Source organism: Triplophysa rosa, linkage group LG4, assembly GCF_024868665.1.
Source record: "Triplophysa rosa linkage group LG4, Trosa_1v2, whole genome shotgun sequence".
Taxonomy (NCBI): domain Eukaryota; kingdom Metazoa; phylum Chordata; class Actinopteri; order Cypriniformes; family Nemacheilidae; genus Triplophysa; species Triplophysa rosa.
In genome coordinates, this window is record NC_079893.1 from 14,256,598 (window position 1) to 14,275,593 (window position 18,996).

Below are 18,996 nucleotides of genomic sequence, written 5' to 3' on the forward strand. Positions count from 1 at the left end.
CGGCTGTTATCGTGAAATAAGCCCCTTCAGTGACCCTTCGCGTCAGGGTCCTGATCACACTGCCGGGGCTTATTTCTGCGATAACAACCGACTGCCTGTACATTATCCCTTACTAAACAAATTAAACCTGACATATATACATATATATATGACATATGTCGTATAATTCTTACACACATATACTGTATATATAAGTATTAAACAGCTTGTACAGATGTTTCTCATCTAAGTGTTTCTCAGTGTGTAAACTCCTGTTATTTATTTGAGGATTTTTTCATTTGTGTATTGTGCGTTGGTGTGTTCATGGTTGCATGCGTGTTTGTTTGTGTGTATCTGGTGCATGTTTGCTTTTTGCATTGGACTCAAACTCTGTCAATGGCAATGCAAACTCCAAGTGCCGGTTGACTTGCTCTCAGGCCTGGCCAGTTTACATAACTGAAGCAGAATGCTGCCTCTGTCGGCTAACGTTCATTCTTTATGCCCCTCCACAGGGCAGCCACCTGTTTGTATTGACACGGCCAATCAGCACTGATTCAAAGTATACATTTGTCTGAAATAGAAGGCTGTGTGCCTGCTCTAGGGATCTGGGCTGTGTCTTCATAACATTATAAAAATACAAATCAAACAATGTGCAATCTATTTTCAAATAAAAGGAAGCACTTTTCTTTTGAAACACCTCAAACTGGATTTATGTCACTCTTCAGTTTAGTTTTGGGGACTGTACAACTTTTCTTAGCCAACCAATCGGAAAAAAAATGCTTCTATTTTTATTGACAGTTTCAAGTTAGTTTATGTAATCTTTTTTTAGCACTTCTTATTGTATCTGGGCTGAACTAATGAAGGCATAGCCTCAAAACATTATTAGTGTATCATATCTGACTTTGTGTCTGAGAGCGTGCAGGGAAATATTGGCCACCAAAGTGCAACTCTCGACTTCTGTTGGCTCAAAAGCTCATTCTCTTTCCCCCTGCCTGCCTCTGAATGGGTTGCTCAATCCCATCGTATTGTGAGTGTGAAGGTTGAGTGTTCTCCATGGAATGTTTTCTCTCATTAAAGAAACTGGTTGTCTGGGAGGACAGATGTGACCACACCTCATTGGGACATGATGATAAAATAAAGTTGCCCTTAATGAGATATATGTGGTGTGTTTTCAGTTGTTGTTTATTTATCTATTGCTTCAAATGGCAAAGTTGTGATGAACTGTTTGAAACCAGATTTGTGTATGTATGCTCTTTGTTAAACAAGTTTCTAATGTCTAGTGGTTTGAACACCCAACATTCACAAATGTCATTCATTGTTTAATCTTTCAGCTTCTGCAGATTTAGTTAAGTGTTGTCAGGATTTTGGCTGTGTTAACATGTTGAACCTTTTAATATAACAAACATGAATTCAAAATCTTAATAAAACATCTTGAGCTTAACAAATAAAATGCCACAGAGGAATGCAGATCACCAGAACTGTAATTGACAAGTGGTTAATAAATCTATCTATCTATCTATCTATCTATCTATCTATCTATCTATCTATCTATCTATCTATCTATCTATCTATCTATCTATCTATCTATCTATCTATCTATCTATCTATCTATCTATCTATCTATCTATCTATCTATCTATCTATCTATCTATCTATCTATCTATATAATTTAGTAGATTAGTTAGTAGATGGTTGGCATTTGGGGATGCCTAACAAAGACAAAGAGAAAAAAATTGCATGGTATGCAGTTCTTTTCCAGTGCCACCTGCATGTCTGTTACTGCAGGATTTGTATCTCTTCAATCACTGACACTACTGGATTATCTGTTCTTAAGGCAGAGAGCCAACACAAGCCACATCTTGTGCACAAGTATTCAAGTTCTCGCACACATGATTTTCTTTACTTTGTGGGATGGATTTAGCCTATTATTACTGGCAGTAGTCTGATTATGATGCCATGATGCACTAATTTCCTGCTCTTGAAACACTAGTTAAACCTTCTCTCAAATGCATACAATATATTTTTATACTTATATGAAAACGAAACCTTGGAGATAATGCTAAGCATTTGCAGGAACAAGCAATAACACACACTTTTCAATGAATATGCACCAACGATTCACACCTGATTGGTGCATCGACACTTGGTTCAAAGGGTGAAAAGGTGAGATATTGTTCTAGAGAGACAGGCTCACCCTGGACAGGGAAGCACCTTGACAATCAGACTAATCCCTATCAATAAACAACTCCCATCGCCTTGGGTTACACTATAGCAGGTGCATTCTGGGTGCATAATTTGACTCTTTTGCAACAGTCTCATATTGTAGACACCTCACTTTGACTGTTTAGATCTTTATTGTTCTAACTAAAAATTGAAGTTCCTTTTGTAGATTTTTGCTATGGAAAATCATATTTAAATCTAAAAATCCATACATGTAATGCATTAGTATTTCCAATCCATGCCACATAATTTCCACTTCATTTTTCCATTAAATGGAAAAATGTCCATTTAATCACTTTTTCACATTTCCAACTTTACATAACATAGATATTATGCAATATATATACATGATATATAACAACAATAAACAGAAAATATATACATATAAAAACATAGACATACATGTATTCCTGTTTGCTCAGTTTGTAAAGTAACGCATTAGCGTACCAAATGTCATGGGTTTGATTCCAGGGAACACATATACATGTAAAATATATACATTAAATGCATATTGAGCCACTTTGGATAAAAACGTATGCCAAATGCATATGTATTAACATTGAATTATAGTCTCATCACATCACAAGCGTTTCTGTTCAACTGTGGAAAAATACCCTAGTCTGTGTCATTTCAGTAAACACATCAATAATTGTCGCTCAATTTTTTTATTTGTTCTTGTCATGCTTTTTTGTGGCTGTCCCATGTCATGTCGAAAGTATATGTGAATGTGTGTGTGTGGCTTCATTTGCATATACTAGTATATTTGCACAACAAATGGTGCTCTCACTGAGCTGTTTTGCATGGTGTGTGCCTGCTTCTTTAGCTGACACTGAGGGTGAACGGCTGCTTTGTTTTTTTCTGAACCTGCACCCAAATATGTGTCCAGCTGTCACTCATCTCCCCACTGTATTTCTGTCAATCACATGAAATGGCTTATATGTTGTGTCTGTATTGAATGTAAACACAAGTCAAATGCACAAATACAGATGCTGTAATTACACTACTGTCAAATGTTTATAATTGTTCATCTTTACATTGATTACAAACACAACATGGAAGTTATTCCATATGATTGACAGAGCAATCTTTTACTCTCAGACCAGAAATGTGTTATACACAGTTTCATAAATTTTATTTATTTCATTAGTGAAATCTATTATAACACAATTTTTCACATCTATTTTACGTTTGAAAATGTATGTATGTATATAAATACATCAATTTATGACATATCAAGGATAGAATCTGTCCACTTTTGCTGTCTTGCTATCCTGCCCCTCATCAAAATTCCTGCACAAATCCTCATTGACTTGAGACATGACCCAGGTTTGGACGTTAGATCTTAAATAGGCTCCAGGCTCACTTTTAGAGCTTGTATTCGTGCAGACAGGAACACTTCGTCAGACACAATATTCAGCAAGATTCCTTTATCTTCCACCCACACACACACACATTCCTACTACCACCTTTTCATTTTCTATTTCACCTTGCCTCCAATCTGGCATTGCTTTTGTTGTCTGTAAATCTCTTATTACATCAGTAATAATAGGTTTTAGTTACACACTTTAGATGATTCATTCTCTGTTGTATCTACATTATCTTACAGTACAATTCAATTGCATGTTCTCTTTTTTTTGTAAAAAAGACTTTGCACCCTACACACATATTATACAATCGGTGTTCTCTCTGCTTGTATGTCATTGATATTGTAAAGATGAATTTTTAGAAGATAGTTCACAGGAGACTTAAGTTAGACCATTGTTAGATGGGCCCTGTCTCTTGCATTCATGCATTAACACACTAACAGTCATGTTAGCACACCTGAGTTTGTTGCAGTCTGACCTGTCTTACCGCCTCATTTGTCATCTCCAATCACAAGTTCTTTTGAGGGGAGCTGAAAGACAAGGAATTATCAGCCTCTGCTTGGTGATGAGAGCTCAGCTTGCCGCTCAAAAGGGAAAGTATGTGAGAACACCAGCAAGTGAACATGTAAGAACATAAGCACAGACACATCCCCCAAGATTGACTTATTACATGTTGTTGGCATGTCATATTTAAGGCAATAAGTGGAGATGGGATGTGATGACCTACATCACTAAATGGACATGAGCGGGTGGCTAATATGCAGATATGTCCATGACACCCATGAAACACAGAAAACGCATAGTTATTTTTTGAACAAGACAGTATGTATTATTAACACTGGAGTTATTAGATGCCTATGGAATTCCTTATCACTAATGCTTAGTGCAACCAAACTCAACCCGACTATATAAGGTCCATATTTATTTAGGGTGAGATTGTTTATTATATTGATAATATAGTATTTGTAGTATTTATCAGTGTGCATTGGGTCAATCCTGTTACGTAACCTGCAACTTAAAAAAAAAGAATGTTCTTGTTTTGTAATGTAAGGATAGGGTAGAGTTTCAAGAATGCACTGATCAAGCTCAGTTATTCGTGATTATTTATAAAATTATGCAGGCTCATTCAAAGAATGCTGAACATAATGTAAATAAAGAGAATTTATGTTACAGAGAATGCATATTTTAGAGAATCTTGTATAATCCATAATATTTTCCTACATTGTTAGACTTTAGTAATGCTATTACAGGAATATTTTCAGATTTTTCGTTGTAAAAAGTTAGTGTGGCTTGGCACAAAAAGTGCTTTATTTCGCGAACAAGCGATTATTTAAATTATAGAATAATCCAGAATTTAATTTTCACAAACACAAACTTGATTTTCATGTTTAAAAGACAATGAGGGTTCATTTTTATCTAATATATTAAGACATAATGAAGATGAAATGTGCTTGTTTAAACGAAATGCTACATTGATCTATTTTAATACACATATAGACACACTTGGGTTAGGGCAAGTAAAGACCAATTTAAAATGGACACAGAGTTGAAATACAGTACAAATAATACAAATAAGTAAATAAATATGTACTTTCCGTCACACTATATGCAATGCACACTGTTAGGTGTGTTTGCCGACACGCAGTGAGTATGGGAACAGGTCTTATGTTTACACTGTGGCCATGTGAGAGCGCTTTCTGGTTGGCTTGTGTACATGAAGCAGTGGGGTGGAGCATGCACTGGGTGGATGTGACATGCCTCGCTGACTGTAAGTACAGTTGGAGTGACACATCCCTGGCGTGCCAGTGTCTGGGTGGGCCACACTCGAGTGGAGGTGGAGAGTATCGGTGGGTAAGATGCAGCTGAAAGCTTCACTACCCCTCCCCACCTTGTTATTAAATATTAATAGCATATTGAATTATGATAAAGATCTATTCATATTGTCATAATTGAAGATATGTACTGTTTTAATAGTGTAAGCACATTACAGAGACATGAACCTCCATGTGTAGGTAAACTGTGGATGTTTCTGCTTCCAAATCATTAAAACGGCAGCGATAATAGAATAGAATAATAGAATAGAAAAAAATATCGATATCTCAGAACACAGTTGAAATTTTACTACTTGTTCAACCTCCACATCATCTTGTGCACATCACACAAACATAGTTTCTTATTCTTTTGAACAAATGACTAATGCATTGGTGAATTTATGAAATTATGAGCAATTATCTGCTGTTTCTTACATTAACAACTGCTTATGTCATGATCAAAATAAATTAAACTGATTATTTGTTGAATAGTCTTATCCTCAAAACATCTTGGGATTTGTTCATTGTATATTCTTTTCTGTATTTCAATGATATTGTAATTTGTTAAATGACGCCTGCAAAGACAAACATGAATTTCTTGCAACCAATATCCCACATACAGTAATGCAAAACTTTCTACTGTTGAACTGACATTATGTCCAAACATTTTGAATGTCTTGTCTGTGAATATTCACGGCGCATTTTCTTGACATAAATATTTACTTTTGAGAGATGAACTATGGATTTTGAAATCCACATATCATAACACACATATCATGGTTAAATTATTATGGTTACTGTAATAAACCCATGGTTAATTTGTGGCTACTAGGGTTTTACTATAAATAAAACAAAACAGGTCAGCCATGGTTAATTTTCATAAAGGATGGACAAAGATTTTATCTGGTCTGCATGATCCTTTCTGAGAATTAAGATATTCATTTTCAAATATAAAGGACATTTATTTAACATTATTGGTTAAGTAAGTTTATGGATTTCATGTTTCATGTCACTAAAATAAAAAATGAACAAAATGAATAAAACAACGAAAAAGAAAAAAAGCATGATTTTAAATGAATTATTCAGAAATAAAAACAATACAAACTGAGCAAACAGCGGGAAAACGCATTTCTGACTTTCAGCTGACATGGATAAATACTTAAAATCTTTTATATATATTTAAGATATTTGGTAACACCTTACTTAAAGCCTTTATGTATAATGCATTATAAAGGGTTATTAAAGGGTATGATGCATTATAATTGTTATAACCAAATTAAAAATGCAAAGTGTAACAATGAAATGATGAGTATTATAATGCATTAACTGTAGTTACACTTGTGCATAAGATATTACAATGCATTATAAGGTGCATTTAAAGGCATAAATAATACATTAAAACTACTTGTATAATTCATTATACATATATGCTTTAAGTAAAGTGTTACCAGATATTTTAGTCTAGACAAATGTTAAAACTAGTGCAGAGTTTGGTTTAAATTTTAAAAATTACCTCATTTTTCATTTTAGACTAAACAATGTTGTTCAGTCACGTTGAAGTAGCATCACCTACTGGCTGTCAAACAAAATACACATACACTGTGTGCACCATTAATCTCTTGCATTTATTGTGGTTACATATTTTTCTTTCATCAGTACAACCCTGTTATTCAGATGTGTCATTCAAAATTCATGCGAAAGAGTATGTACTATGCCTAAATTCTCCTCCAGTAAATAATAAATATTGAGTGTCTGTTTTATATTTAGCTTTAACACTGATCCAAATGTAACACATGGTACTACAGTTACAAGACTATACACAGTGGAAAAAAAACACAAAAAAGGCTGTACAGACCTCATTGAGGATAACACTGGAAAGAAATAATTTCTGTTATAATCCTGATAGTCAACAAAAAAGGGTCTTACATTTAGTATTAATACCGTACTAACTAGTGTATTAACAAAATACCTCTTTCAAAGCAGGTATATACACTTTTACTGTCAAAACTACAGGCAGAGATGAATAAAGGTGATGTGTGCAATTTTTCTATGATAAAATATATTTTTCAATTTGTTGGTTGAATTTTTCCAAAGACTGTAAACATACGAGGCATTTTCAAATCTGTCCCCTACCGACGTGGCTCCACCAACGGTGTGAGTTGGTTAGGGAGTGTGCATCTTTCCAAAAAACTGGCAGCATTTGGAATGCGCAAAAAGTGTTGGGAAAACATGTATTTAAAGCCCTAGTCTTACAATTCCAATTGTTGTTGCCTGTGGCTCAGAAATTACACACTTCACAATAAAAATATATGAAAGAATTATGCACAGTTTCATGGATTCAAATGATGGGTATCACACGCAATCATAGGCATATTTATAGTCATACACATACAAACACGCACACACAAACATCAAACATGAAACTATTTGTTTCATGACATTGGTAATCTATGGAATGTGATATGTAAAGCCATAGGATCCATGGACCATAAGAGATTATTAGACGACAGGTATGTGACACAATAAGAAAGTGATTTACTTACTAAATGTTACTCTATTTGTACAGTAATTTTTTATTCAGACAGTAAACAAACTGTAGAACATATCACACTATGGTCAACCATTTGGAACAGGAAAGAGGTGAAACCAAATATGTTCTGATTATTTGAGTCCATGCAATTTTTACAATTGCAAGGAAAACACATTTTATTTTGTTTAATACTCCTTTCAAATGGTGTTTGAATAAATCCATTATACAAACAACGTAATATTGAAAGACGTTGACTCTTGAGTGTTCATAAATTATTGCTGACATTTTTTTTTTTAACGGGTTAGGAGTAGGTTAAAAAAGCAGTTCAAGGTTTGTTGTTGCTATTGAAAACAGGCAAACATAAAACCAACAACATACAGGAGACGCTTAGCAGGCAATGCAGAGATCTGATCAACCATAAATATTTATCTAATAATACGAAAATAAATAAATAATACAATAAAATGGTAGCATTTCATTCCAACCAGGAATAATATCTAAGGAAAAACAATTCCCAATGTCTTCATTTCTTATGCGCATAAACCACAATGGATCTTTCTGTGCTGTTTGTTTTGGTTGTTTTCTTCTCTTATAGAAGAAGTGAATTGATTGGTCAGGTAAAGATTAGGGTACATGCATAGGACTTAGTGGGGTAAGGTTACCAGGACATCCACATAGTTGACGGGGAAGAAGCCAGACTGCCCGTTGACCATCCCTTCATACCAGTTTTCATCGATCTTGCTGGTTAAGGTGATGATGTCTCCTTCTTTGAAGCCCAGCTCACCCTCATTTTCAGGGTCAAAATCATAAAGTGCCCGACAGCAAGGTTGGTCCATTGGAGCTGAAAGAGGAAAGAAACGAGAATGTAGCAAAGAACAAGAGATGCTTTATAGATTTATTTATATTAATAATCTACCTGGTGACCTGGAGGGGCCACTGTGGCCAAAATTGCCATTATGATTCTCACTGAAATCCACGGATGTGCGAGGTTTGGGAACATATTCTCTTCTTGGTTTAGAGGACGTGTCTCTTATTCTTAAGTTTGATAAGAGAGACAAGGACGTGTAAAACACTCAAAGTAACTCAGTTCTTTCTTAATAGAAATGAAAACATGACAATTCATAAAAATATTAAGAGTTAATATCTACAGTGAGGGAAATAATTATTTGATCCCCTGCTGATTTTGTAAGTTTGCATGCTTACAAAGTAATGAAGAGTGTATAATTTTTATGGTAAGTTTATTTTAACTGATAGAAACAGAATATCAACCAAAAAATCAGGGGGAAAAATTATATAAAGGTTATAAATTGATTTGCATTTCAGTCAGTGAAATAAGTATTGTATCCCCTACCAACCAGAAATAATTGTGGCTCCACAGATTGGTTATGTGCCTATATGGACCACAGATTAGTCCTGTCACTTTAAGAAAGTACTACTAAGTCAGCTTGTTATTTATATAAAAGATGCCTGCCAACAGAACCTGTATCTTCCATTTCAACCTCTCCACCACCATGGTCCAGACCAAATAGGTTTCAAAGGATGTCAGGGACAAGATTGTAGACCTGCACAAAACTTGAATAGGCTACAGACAGAAGCTTGGTGAGAAAGAGACATTACACATGCTTGGTGTGATTATTTGGAAATAGAAGAAATACAAAATAACTATCAATTGCCCTTGGTCTGGAGCTCCCTGCAAGATTTCCCCAATGGAGTAAAGATGATCATGAGAAAGGTTAAAGATCAGCCCAGAACTACACAGAAGAACCTTGTTAATGATTTCAAGACAGTTGGGACCACAGTTAGCAAGCCAACCATTGGTAACACGCTATGCCACAATAGATTGAAATCCTGAAGCACCCGCAAGGTCCTCCTGCCCAAGAAGACCCATCTGGCTCGTCTGAAGTTTGACAATGAACATCAAAATGATTCAGAAAAGGTTTGGAGAAAGTGCTGTGAGACCAAAATTGACTCCTGTTTTTGGAAGGAGAGAAATGCTGACTATGACCCCAAGAACACCATCCCTACAGAGAAGCACAGTGTTGGAAACATTATGCTTTAGGGCTTTATCTCTGCTACGGGTACAGGATGACTTCACCGCATTGAGGGGCTGAGGGACGGCCCATGTACCCTAAAATCTTGGATGAGAACCTCCTCCCCTTAACTAGATCACTGAAGATGGGTCGTGGATGTGCCTTTAACATGACAAAGACCCAAAACATATTGCCAAGACAACCAAAGAGTGGCTTAAGGAGAAGCACATTAAATGTCCTAGCCAGTCTCTAGACCCTAGTCCTATAGAAAATCTGTGAAGGAGGCTAAAACTCCAATTTGCTGAGCGACAGCCAAGAAACCTCCAAAAGAGGAGTGGACTAAATGTATCCTGATATCAGAAATGTCTTACCTCTGTGCTTGCCAACAAGGGTTTCTCCACCAAGTACAAAGTTATGTTTTGCCTGGGGATCAAATACTTATTTCACTGACTGAAATGCAAATCAATTTATCAAGTCAAGTCAAAGTTTATTTATAGAGCATTATAATGGAACTATAATGGACCAAAGTGCTGTACAGCAATAGAAAAATGTACACTCACCTAAAGGATTATTAGGAACACCTGTTCAATTTCTCATTAATGCAATTATCTAATCAACCAATCACATGGCAGTTGCTTCAATGCATTTAGGGGTGTGGTCCTGGTCAAGACAATCTCCTGAACTCCAAACTGAATGTCAGAATGGGAAAGAAAGGTGATTTAAGCAATTTTGAGCGTGGCATGGTTGTTGGTGCCAGACGGGCCGGTCTGAGTATTTCACAATCTGCTCAGTTACTGGGATTTTCACGCACAACCATTTCTAGGGTTTACAAAGAATGGTGTGAAAAGGGAAAAACATCCAGTATGCGGCAGTCCTGTGGGCGAAAATGCCTTGTTGATGCTAGAGGTCAGAGGAGAATGGGCCGACTGATTCAAGCTGATAGAAGAGCAACTTTGACTGAAATAACCACTCGTTACAACCGAGGTATGCAGCAAAGCATTTGTGAAGCCACAACACGCACAACCTTGAGGCAGATGGGCTACAACAGCAGAAGACCCCACCGGGTACCACTCATCTCCACTACAAATAGGAAAAAGAGGCTACAATTTGCACGAGCTCACCAAAATTGGACAGTTGAAGACTGGAAAAATGTTGCCTGGTCTGATGAGTCTCGATTTCTGTTGAGACATTCAAATGGTAGAGTCAGAATTTGGCGTAAACAGAATGAGAACATGGATCCATCATGCCTTGTTACCACTGTGCAGGCTGGTGGTGGTGGTGTAATGGTGTGGGGGATGTTTTCTTGGCACACTTTAGGCCCCTTAGTGCCAATTGGGCATCGTTTAAATGCCACGGCCTACCTGAGCATTGTTTCTGACCATGTCCATCCCTTTATGACCACCATGTACCCATCCTCTAATGGCTACTTCCAGCAGGATAATGCACCATGTCACAAAGCTCGAATCATTTCAAATTGGTTTCTTGAACATGACAATGAGTTCACTGTACTAGAATGGCCCCCACAGTCACCAGATCTCAACCCGATAGAACATCTTTGGGATGTGGTGGAACGGGAGCTTCGTGCCCTGGATGTGCATCCCACAAATCTCCATCAACTGCAAGATGCTATCCTATCAATATGGGCCAACATTTCTAAAGAATGCTTTCAGCACCTTGTTGAATCAATGCCACGTAGAATTAAGGCAGTTCTGAAGGCGAAAGGGGGTCAAACACCGTATTAGTATGGTGTTCCTAATAATCCTTTAGGTGAGTGTAAATCAACAATGTAAATGACAACATTGTAAAACAATGTAAATCAACAACATACCACCATGCTAAAAAAATCAATAAAACCAATACTAAAAATAGCCCAAAGGTTTGGACACAGTCAAACACCAAAAGCCTTCGAAAATAGGTAGGTCTTTAAATTCTTTTTAAAAGTGTCCAGACTTGGGGATACCTTCAGTGATACGGGTAGCGCATTCCATAGAGCAGAGGTTTTCACAGAGAAAGCACGGTCTCCACTTCGGTATAACCTTTATATAAAAAAATTTCCCCTGAATTTTTGGAATATTTTGTCTCTATCAGTTAAAATAAACCTATCATAAAAATTATAGACCCTTCATTTCTTTGTAAGCAGGCAAACTTACAAAATCAGCAGGGGATCAAATAAATATTTCCTCACTGTATATAAACAGTCTGATAGCTCAAGAGTGAATTGACTTTTGAAAAACATGCCCTCAAATTTAGAACCTAGAACACAAACCTGTCCTCTATCTTGCTGGATAGCTGCTGAAGGATCTCTGCAGCCTGTCTGTGGTAGTTCACCTGAGCTTGGACCAGAGCAGAAAGCTGGCTGACCTGCTCGATCTGTTGAAACACAATTGATTGTGAATAATCATAGAAGTTTAGCGTATTAGCTAGATTAATGAAGGACAAGCATATAATGGGCTTCTTACATCACTTTCTAGAAGGTTGAACATGCTTTGTTCAGCAATTTCCTTTGACTCATCAAACTTCTCCAGTGCCTGTTTGATCTCATCTTCTGTCACTTTGCCTTGCCTTTTCTTCTTATAGTCAAAGTCCAATCGTCGTCCTTCCAGCTTCTTCAGGTGATGCTGCGAAAATCAATCAAATTATCAATCAAATTGATGGTTCCAAGCTTTTACTCCCTCAAACAATAACAATTTAGCCAAAGACCACTAAGCATGTTATGAATAATTGTCATTAATTAGTTTTATAAATGATTATTAATTATATTGTATTACGGCAACTGCAACATAATATTCACAGGCATCTTTAAACCTGACAGATTTTTTTAGAGGCTGTATATATTGCCCAAAAGTAATGACAAAAGCAAATCATCGGCATTAAATGAAATATAAAAAATATGTTTCAAAAAGAAAATATCTGCACAACCTTTTTGAATTATAATTACAGTGTTGACAGAAGAACTATTGCTATTAAGATTCTTAAACAAAACCTGTAACATCCTCATTTTTGTATTAAATCATTAATATTGGAGAACAACAGGAAGATTTCCAAATGTAATAGATTCTTTCATTAAGAGTTCATAATGAGATAAAAAAGCAAACAATACCTGATAACTTTTTTCAACTAAACTAAAGTTTAATCTAAAATTTAATCTAATGTTATGGTGTTGATTATTTGAAACTTTACCATGAAATATTATAAATCAAAGGAAAATGAATTTGTTTTATCTTACCTGTATCTCCTTTAAGTCTTTGTCATGCATATTCTGCAAAGGATCAACAAAGTTCTGCTTAACCTCCATGTCTAGAGCATCTTTAACTTCACCTAGCTCTCGCATGGCTTCTCCAACTTCGATCAGAGCCAGACCTGAAACACAAAAGTACAATACCTGCTACTGTATATCTGTTATAAAGTGCAAGACTGCTCAACAGTGAGCTCGCAATGTAGATGCCAGTGAACTGACAGGTCGCATATCAGTTCTGAAACACGCGAGAACCAATGAGGGATTTGACATCAAGATATGCGGAGATGGCGTGCCGCTATTATGCGTGAAGTTTTCTCATATATTTATGTTCAAAGTCTAACTTTAATGGCATTACAAAGCTAGAAAGGACAATGATATATACACCAATACACCTAGGGGGCACTCTTAAAGGCACTTCCTTATGGAACCAAAAAGTTCTTCTATGGCATCGAAGAACCTTTTGAAGGAACTTTTTTCCTTCAAAAGTGTGTACAGAGTGTGGCATGACTAAATTATGAGTTAAAATTCATTTTTGGGTTAACTATTCTTTTAATACTCTTTTTTTCTAACTTTTCCAGGACTTTTTCTAACGTTGAGAAGTATTGTTCAGAAATTTGCAAGGTAGAAAATTAACATAGGGTATTTGCATAGAGAGAAAAAAACAAAGCAGTTGCATCTCTTTCTGTGCCATCAGAGTTTGAGCCCTGATCTTGTGGTTATCCACAAATGTGGATTGGGTCTTGGTTTAGGTCACAGTCTTACACCTATTCCTCTTGATTTTTATGCAAGTAGATAAAAACTTGAAAACAAAGGTTGTTTGCTGATCATAACAGTGAGCATTTACACTGATGTCTTAAAGAACACAGACCAGCTAAATTATATACAGTCGTGTATTTCTTATATATGTTTTTCAGATTGCAAAAACACTACTATAAAAATGGACCAAATTACTACATGACCCTTTTAAATAGTAAATATTACAATGTCCTTAAAATTACATTTCATGCTGTGTGTGAATGAAAGCAGTCTGCCGGGTTGTAAAGCCGAAAGTGAACAAATAACAAAGTTATTGGCTTGGGAAAAAAGGAGTCGACTCTGAATAACGCGAACGAGTCGTCTGTCATTCTAATTTCATAATCGGGTCGGGTCACTCCGTGTAATGCCCGCCTATGTTCCATTTGCAACACTGCATGTGGTAGACCAATCACAGCAGACTAGACCATATGACCAATCAGATCAGAGTAGGCTGACAGAAAGGAGGGGATTAGACAGATGAATCGCCAAACGAATCATTTGAGAGTCAGTCAAGAAGTAAGGTAATAATAACTGCCTATTATTAGAAAATTCAAGTGTTTTTACACCGTGTATGTTTGTTGTAAACCAAAGTAGGACCTAAAAATCACAAAATATATACTCTTTAAACAAACCTTGTCAAACCTGATTGTGAATAGCAGTTTCAAGAGCCCTGAACATTTGTTTTAAAGCTTGGATTGTTTTGTAAACTTCACATTGCAAAGCCTGCATTACATTGTGTGGTCATTATGAATGAATAACGCACTTGAAATATACAGCACTCAACCTCATACCTGCATGGTTATGAAAAGTGCAGCTCTCTCATTTCACATGTAATGAGGGCATTTACATCTTAGACAAAAATGGCCCGCTTAATTCCAGAGATCAGAAAGAAGTGGGAAAATGGCCATGAAAACTAGAATGTTTTGGTGCAAATCTAAACATCTAAGATTATAAGCAGTCCCAAGCATGTGAATACAAAATCCTAACAGAACATAGCAAATCTGTAGTATGATGGCTTAACATATTTATAATAACACAATATTAGTGTTTAAATAGAGAAAATGATTTTAAAACAGATTCAGAATTGTCATAACTGAGCATTCAATAAATTATTTATTATTCATTACATTAATAACCACACACAAACACGGTCACGGTCCGGTTTAGTTTAGTGTGTTTTTTCTGGCACGGAGTTTGTTTTGGTCTGTGTCGAGCACGTGGCACCGCTAGCTACGGTAACAGAGAGCTGCTGGCGGTGCGCCTAGCCTTGGGAGAGTGGCGCCATTGGTTGGAGGGGGCCACAAGAACCTCGAATACGTCCGTTCGGCCAAAAGGTTAAACTCGCGGCAGGCTCGCTGGGCACTGTTCTTTGGCCGCTTCAACTTCACCTTGTCGTACCGGCCTGGGTCTAAGAACGTCAAACCTGACGCCCTCTCTCGTCTGTTCGAGGACCCAAACAACGAGAGCTCCTCCGACCCCATCCTTCCTGAGGAGAGAGTTGTCGGGGTTCTGGCTTGGGGAATCTAACGACGAGTGGAGGAGGTGCAAGTGCCGGAAGGGTGTCCGGCGGGTCGGTTGTTCGTCCCCGCTCCCTTACGTTTGGAGGTCCTCCAATGGGGCCATTCGTCCAGGTTGGTCGGCCATCCAGGGGTCAAGGGAACCCTGGCCTCCGTGTGCCAGCGGTTTTGGTGGCTGTCGGCTTCCGATGACGTCAGACAGTTCGTGTTGGCTTGCCTGGTCTTTGCTCAAAGCAAGACCGCCCACCGCCCACCCGCAGGTCTGCTTCGCCCTCTCCCCGTTCCCTCCCATCCTTGGTCTCACATCGCTCTGGACTTCGTCACTGGCCTTCCCTTGTCTAGGGGTCACACTGTTATCCTCTTGGTGGTGGACCGATTTTCCAAGGCGGTCCATTTCATACCTCTCCCTAAGCTCCCAATTCTGTCCGGGAATTGGCTCAACTGATGGTGGACGACGTCTTCCGCTTACATGGTCTTCTGGTGGACGTCGTTTCCGATAGGGGTCCACAGTTCACTTCCCGGTTTTGGAAAGAGTTCTGTCGTCAGATCGGGGCCTCCGCGAGTCTGTCGTCAGGTTTCCACCCTCAGACCAACGGGCAATGTGAGCGAGCTAACCAGGAACTCTGTAAGAGACTCCGCTGTCTGACGTCTCACAACCCTTGCTCCTGGAGCCAACAACTCTCTTGGGTGGAATATGCTTACAACTCCCTTCCCGTCTCAGCCACAGATATGTCGCCATTTGAATGTTCTCTTGGTTACCAACCTCCTCTATTTCCCTCTCAGGAACTCGATGCTGCGGTTCCCTCAGCTCTGGCCTTCGTCCGGCGTTGCCATCGGACCTGGACAAGGGCCAGAGAGGTTTTGGCCCGAACCACTCTGAGGACCAAGGCAGCGGCGGACCGCCACCTGATCACTCCTCCTGCCTATGTGTGCGGTCAACAGGTAGGGCTCTCTACCAAGGACCTGCCTCGCTGGGTCCCTTCTCGTAAGCTGGCACCCAGGTTCATTGGACTGTTCCAGATCAACCACCAAGGTGGTTAATCCGGTGGCCGTGCGAATCAAGCTTCCTCCTACTCTTGGTTGAGTTCACCCGCTGGTTCATGTCTCCAGGGTTAAACCCGTAGTCACCTCCCCCCTTAACTTAGCCAGTTCTCGGCCCACCCCCCCTCCCCCGCGGCTGGTGGATGGCGTCCCAGCATACACCGTTAGGAAGCTCCTGGACATCCGTCGCCGTGGCAGGGGCGTTCAATACTTAGTGGACTGGGAAGGTTATGGTGCAGAAGAGAGATTGTGGGTTCCCTCGGGTGATGTGCTGGACCAGTCTCTGATCGTGGAGTTCCACCGGAAACGAGGTGAGCCTTCCCCGTAGCACCATGAGGCGCTGATGGGGGAGGGGGTACTGTCACGGTCCGGTTTAGTTTGGTGTGTTTTTTCTGGCACGGAGTTTGTTTTGGTCTGTGTCGAGCACGTGGCACTGCTAGCTATGGGCGGACCGTGTGCTCGGTGTCCGCGTCACTGTTCCCTCCCCCCTGTGTCTGTAGGCTCTCATGCACTGGTGATTTTCCACTACACACACACACTCCTGCATTTACTTACTATGATTAGCGCCCTTATTACCGTAATTGCCCCGCACCTGACACTATTTCCTCTCATTATTATTCCCTTTATCTTTCCCTAGTGTCTCTCGTTCTTTGTCTGACCGTTGCTCTTGTTAGCCTGTTCAGACTGACCCAGACGTTGCTGCGGCACGTCTGACGAAGTTTTTGTCTCGCTTAGCCTTGCCTTAGTCACTGTCTAGTCTTGTCCAGTTAACTTCTTACCATTCGCCTGTTACTCTCTCGTCCCTGGCAGCTCCCGTGGGCGTTCCATCCGTCATCCGCCATCTGCGGCCAGCTTTTCTCTGGAGGATCGGAGAGCTTCGTCCTCGCCGGAGTCTTCTTCTGGGGTTCCATCACGGTACCTGGACTGAGTGAGGTACCCCAGCACGTAAGACTCCATCTCCTCGCTGGGTTCCTATCCTCCGCCCTCGCCGCTGTGTTCTGCCACTTGCCTCTTACCACCGCGAGCTGGAACGCTCGCGGTCGGGTCGCTACTGTGCACTTATTGACTGTGTTTAATAAATTTCTGGGCCGTTTCTGTGTTTCTGTCATGACACATGTGTGACTATTCGACTTTTTTTTTTAAATTATCCACATTATGTTACAAAAGAAAAAATGTGTTAGATTGCACAAACAAGTTAGTTGCCTTAATGTGGAACCTTACTTATTCAGGCCCCAGGTGTACTTAACTAACCATGGTGACAAACTTTGGACATACTGGACCTCATTTATCAATCTAACATAGCACAGATCTGTGCCCAGAAATTATGGAAGCCCAATCCTGCCAAAATTAAAAATAAAATAAAAAATACAAAAATAAATCCATGAAATCCAAGACACGTGAGCAGAATATTTCGGATTATGACCTGCAAATTGAAGGCTGCACTGTTACTCCAACAAGTACAGTTAAAGACCTTGGCGTTATATTAGACAGCAACCTGTCATTTAAAAATCACATCTCAAATGTCACAAAAACAGCCTTCTTCCACCTTAGAAATGTTGCCAAATTGCGAAATATTTTATGTGTGGCTGACGCAGAGAAGCTTATTCATGCATTTGTGACCGCAAGACTTGACTACTGTAATGCACTGCTTAGTAGTTGTCCTGCAGCATCAATAAACAAACTACAGGTAGTTCAGAATGCAGCTGCCAGAGTTCTAATCAGGTCCAGAAAATACGATCACATAACCCCAATGTTATCAACCCTTCACTGGTTACCCATTAAGTATCGTATTGACTTTAAAGTTCTTTTAATTACTTATAAAGCCTTAAACGGTTTAGCCCCTACCTACATAACAGAGCTTCTACCACACTACAACCCATCACGCTCTCTAAGATCTCAAAACTCCAGACTTTTGATAACACCTAGAATAACTAAATCCACCAAAGGGGGTAGAGCTTTCTCATACGTAGCACCTAAACTCTGGAATAGCCTCCCCGATACTATTCGAGGGTCAGACACACTCTCCCAATTTAAATCTAGATTAAAGACACATCTTTTCAGCCAAGCATTCACTAATACATAGCTAATGAACAGCAGCTACGCTAATTATTCTCATTCTGTTTCTGCCCTCGCCTCGGGATGCCCATCCCGAGGTAGGGAGAGATTCCGCCAGGCCCAGATGAACGTCATATGCCCATCCACAACTAGAGATTACGCCAGCTACATCGGAAAATCCCGTGCCATCCTCCTGCGAGAGCCTGCGGACTGACTGACCATCCAGCTCCATCCAAGGCAATTCCATCACCACCCAAGAAAAAGGCGACCATCTGGCCGGCCCAGCTCAGACAATTCCATCCCCAACCGAGAGCAAAGACGGACTACCTGTCACATAAATGCTAAATTTACAATACTTGGTATTTAATGCTAAACTTACATCACATGACAGCAGTTTGAAGTAATGGCTGCACTCA

The 18,996-nt window shown here is 39.1% G+C and overlaps 1 protein-coding gene across 1 annotated transcript in view; it reads right to left on the minus strand.

The window, feature by feature from the left end:
• Positions 1–6,980: 6,980 nt before the first annotated feature.
• sh3gl2a (SH3 domain containing GRB2 like 2a, endophilin A1) overlaps positions 6,981–18,996 on the minus strand; it is a 34,025-nt gene continuing 22,009 nt past the window's right edge. Inside the window, exons 5-9 of the mRNA XM_057330746.1 lie at positions 13,161–13,294; positions 12,394–12,552; positions 12,201–12,304; positions 8,821–8,939; positions 6,981–8,745 (exon numbers count right to left, since the gene is read on the minus strand). Of these exons, the coding sequence (XP_057186729.1) occupies positions 8,549–8,745; positions 8,821–8,939; positions 12,201–12,304; positions 12,394–12,552; positions 13,161–13,294 (713 nt within the window). The 3' untranslated portion in view covers positions 6,981–8,548. The remainder of the gene's footprint in view (positions 8,746–8,820; positions 8,940–12,200; positions 12,305–12,393; positions 12,553–13,160; positions 13,295–18,996) is intronic.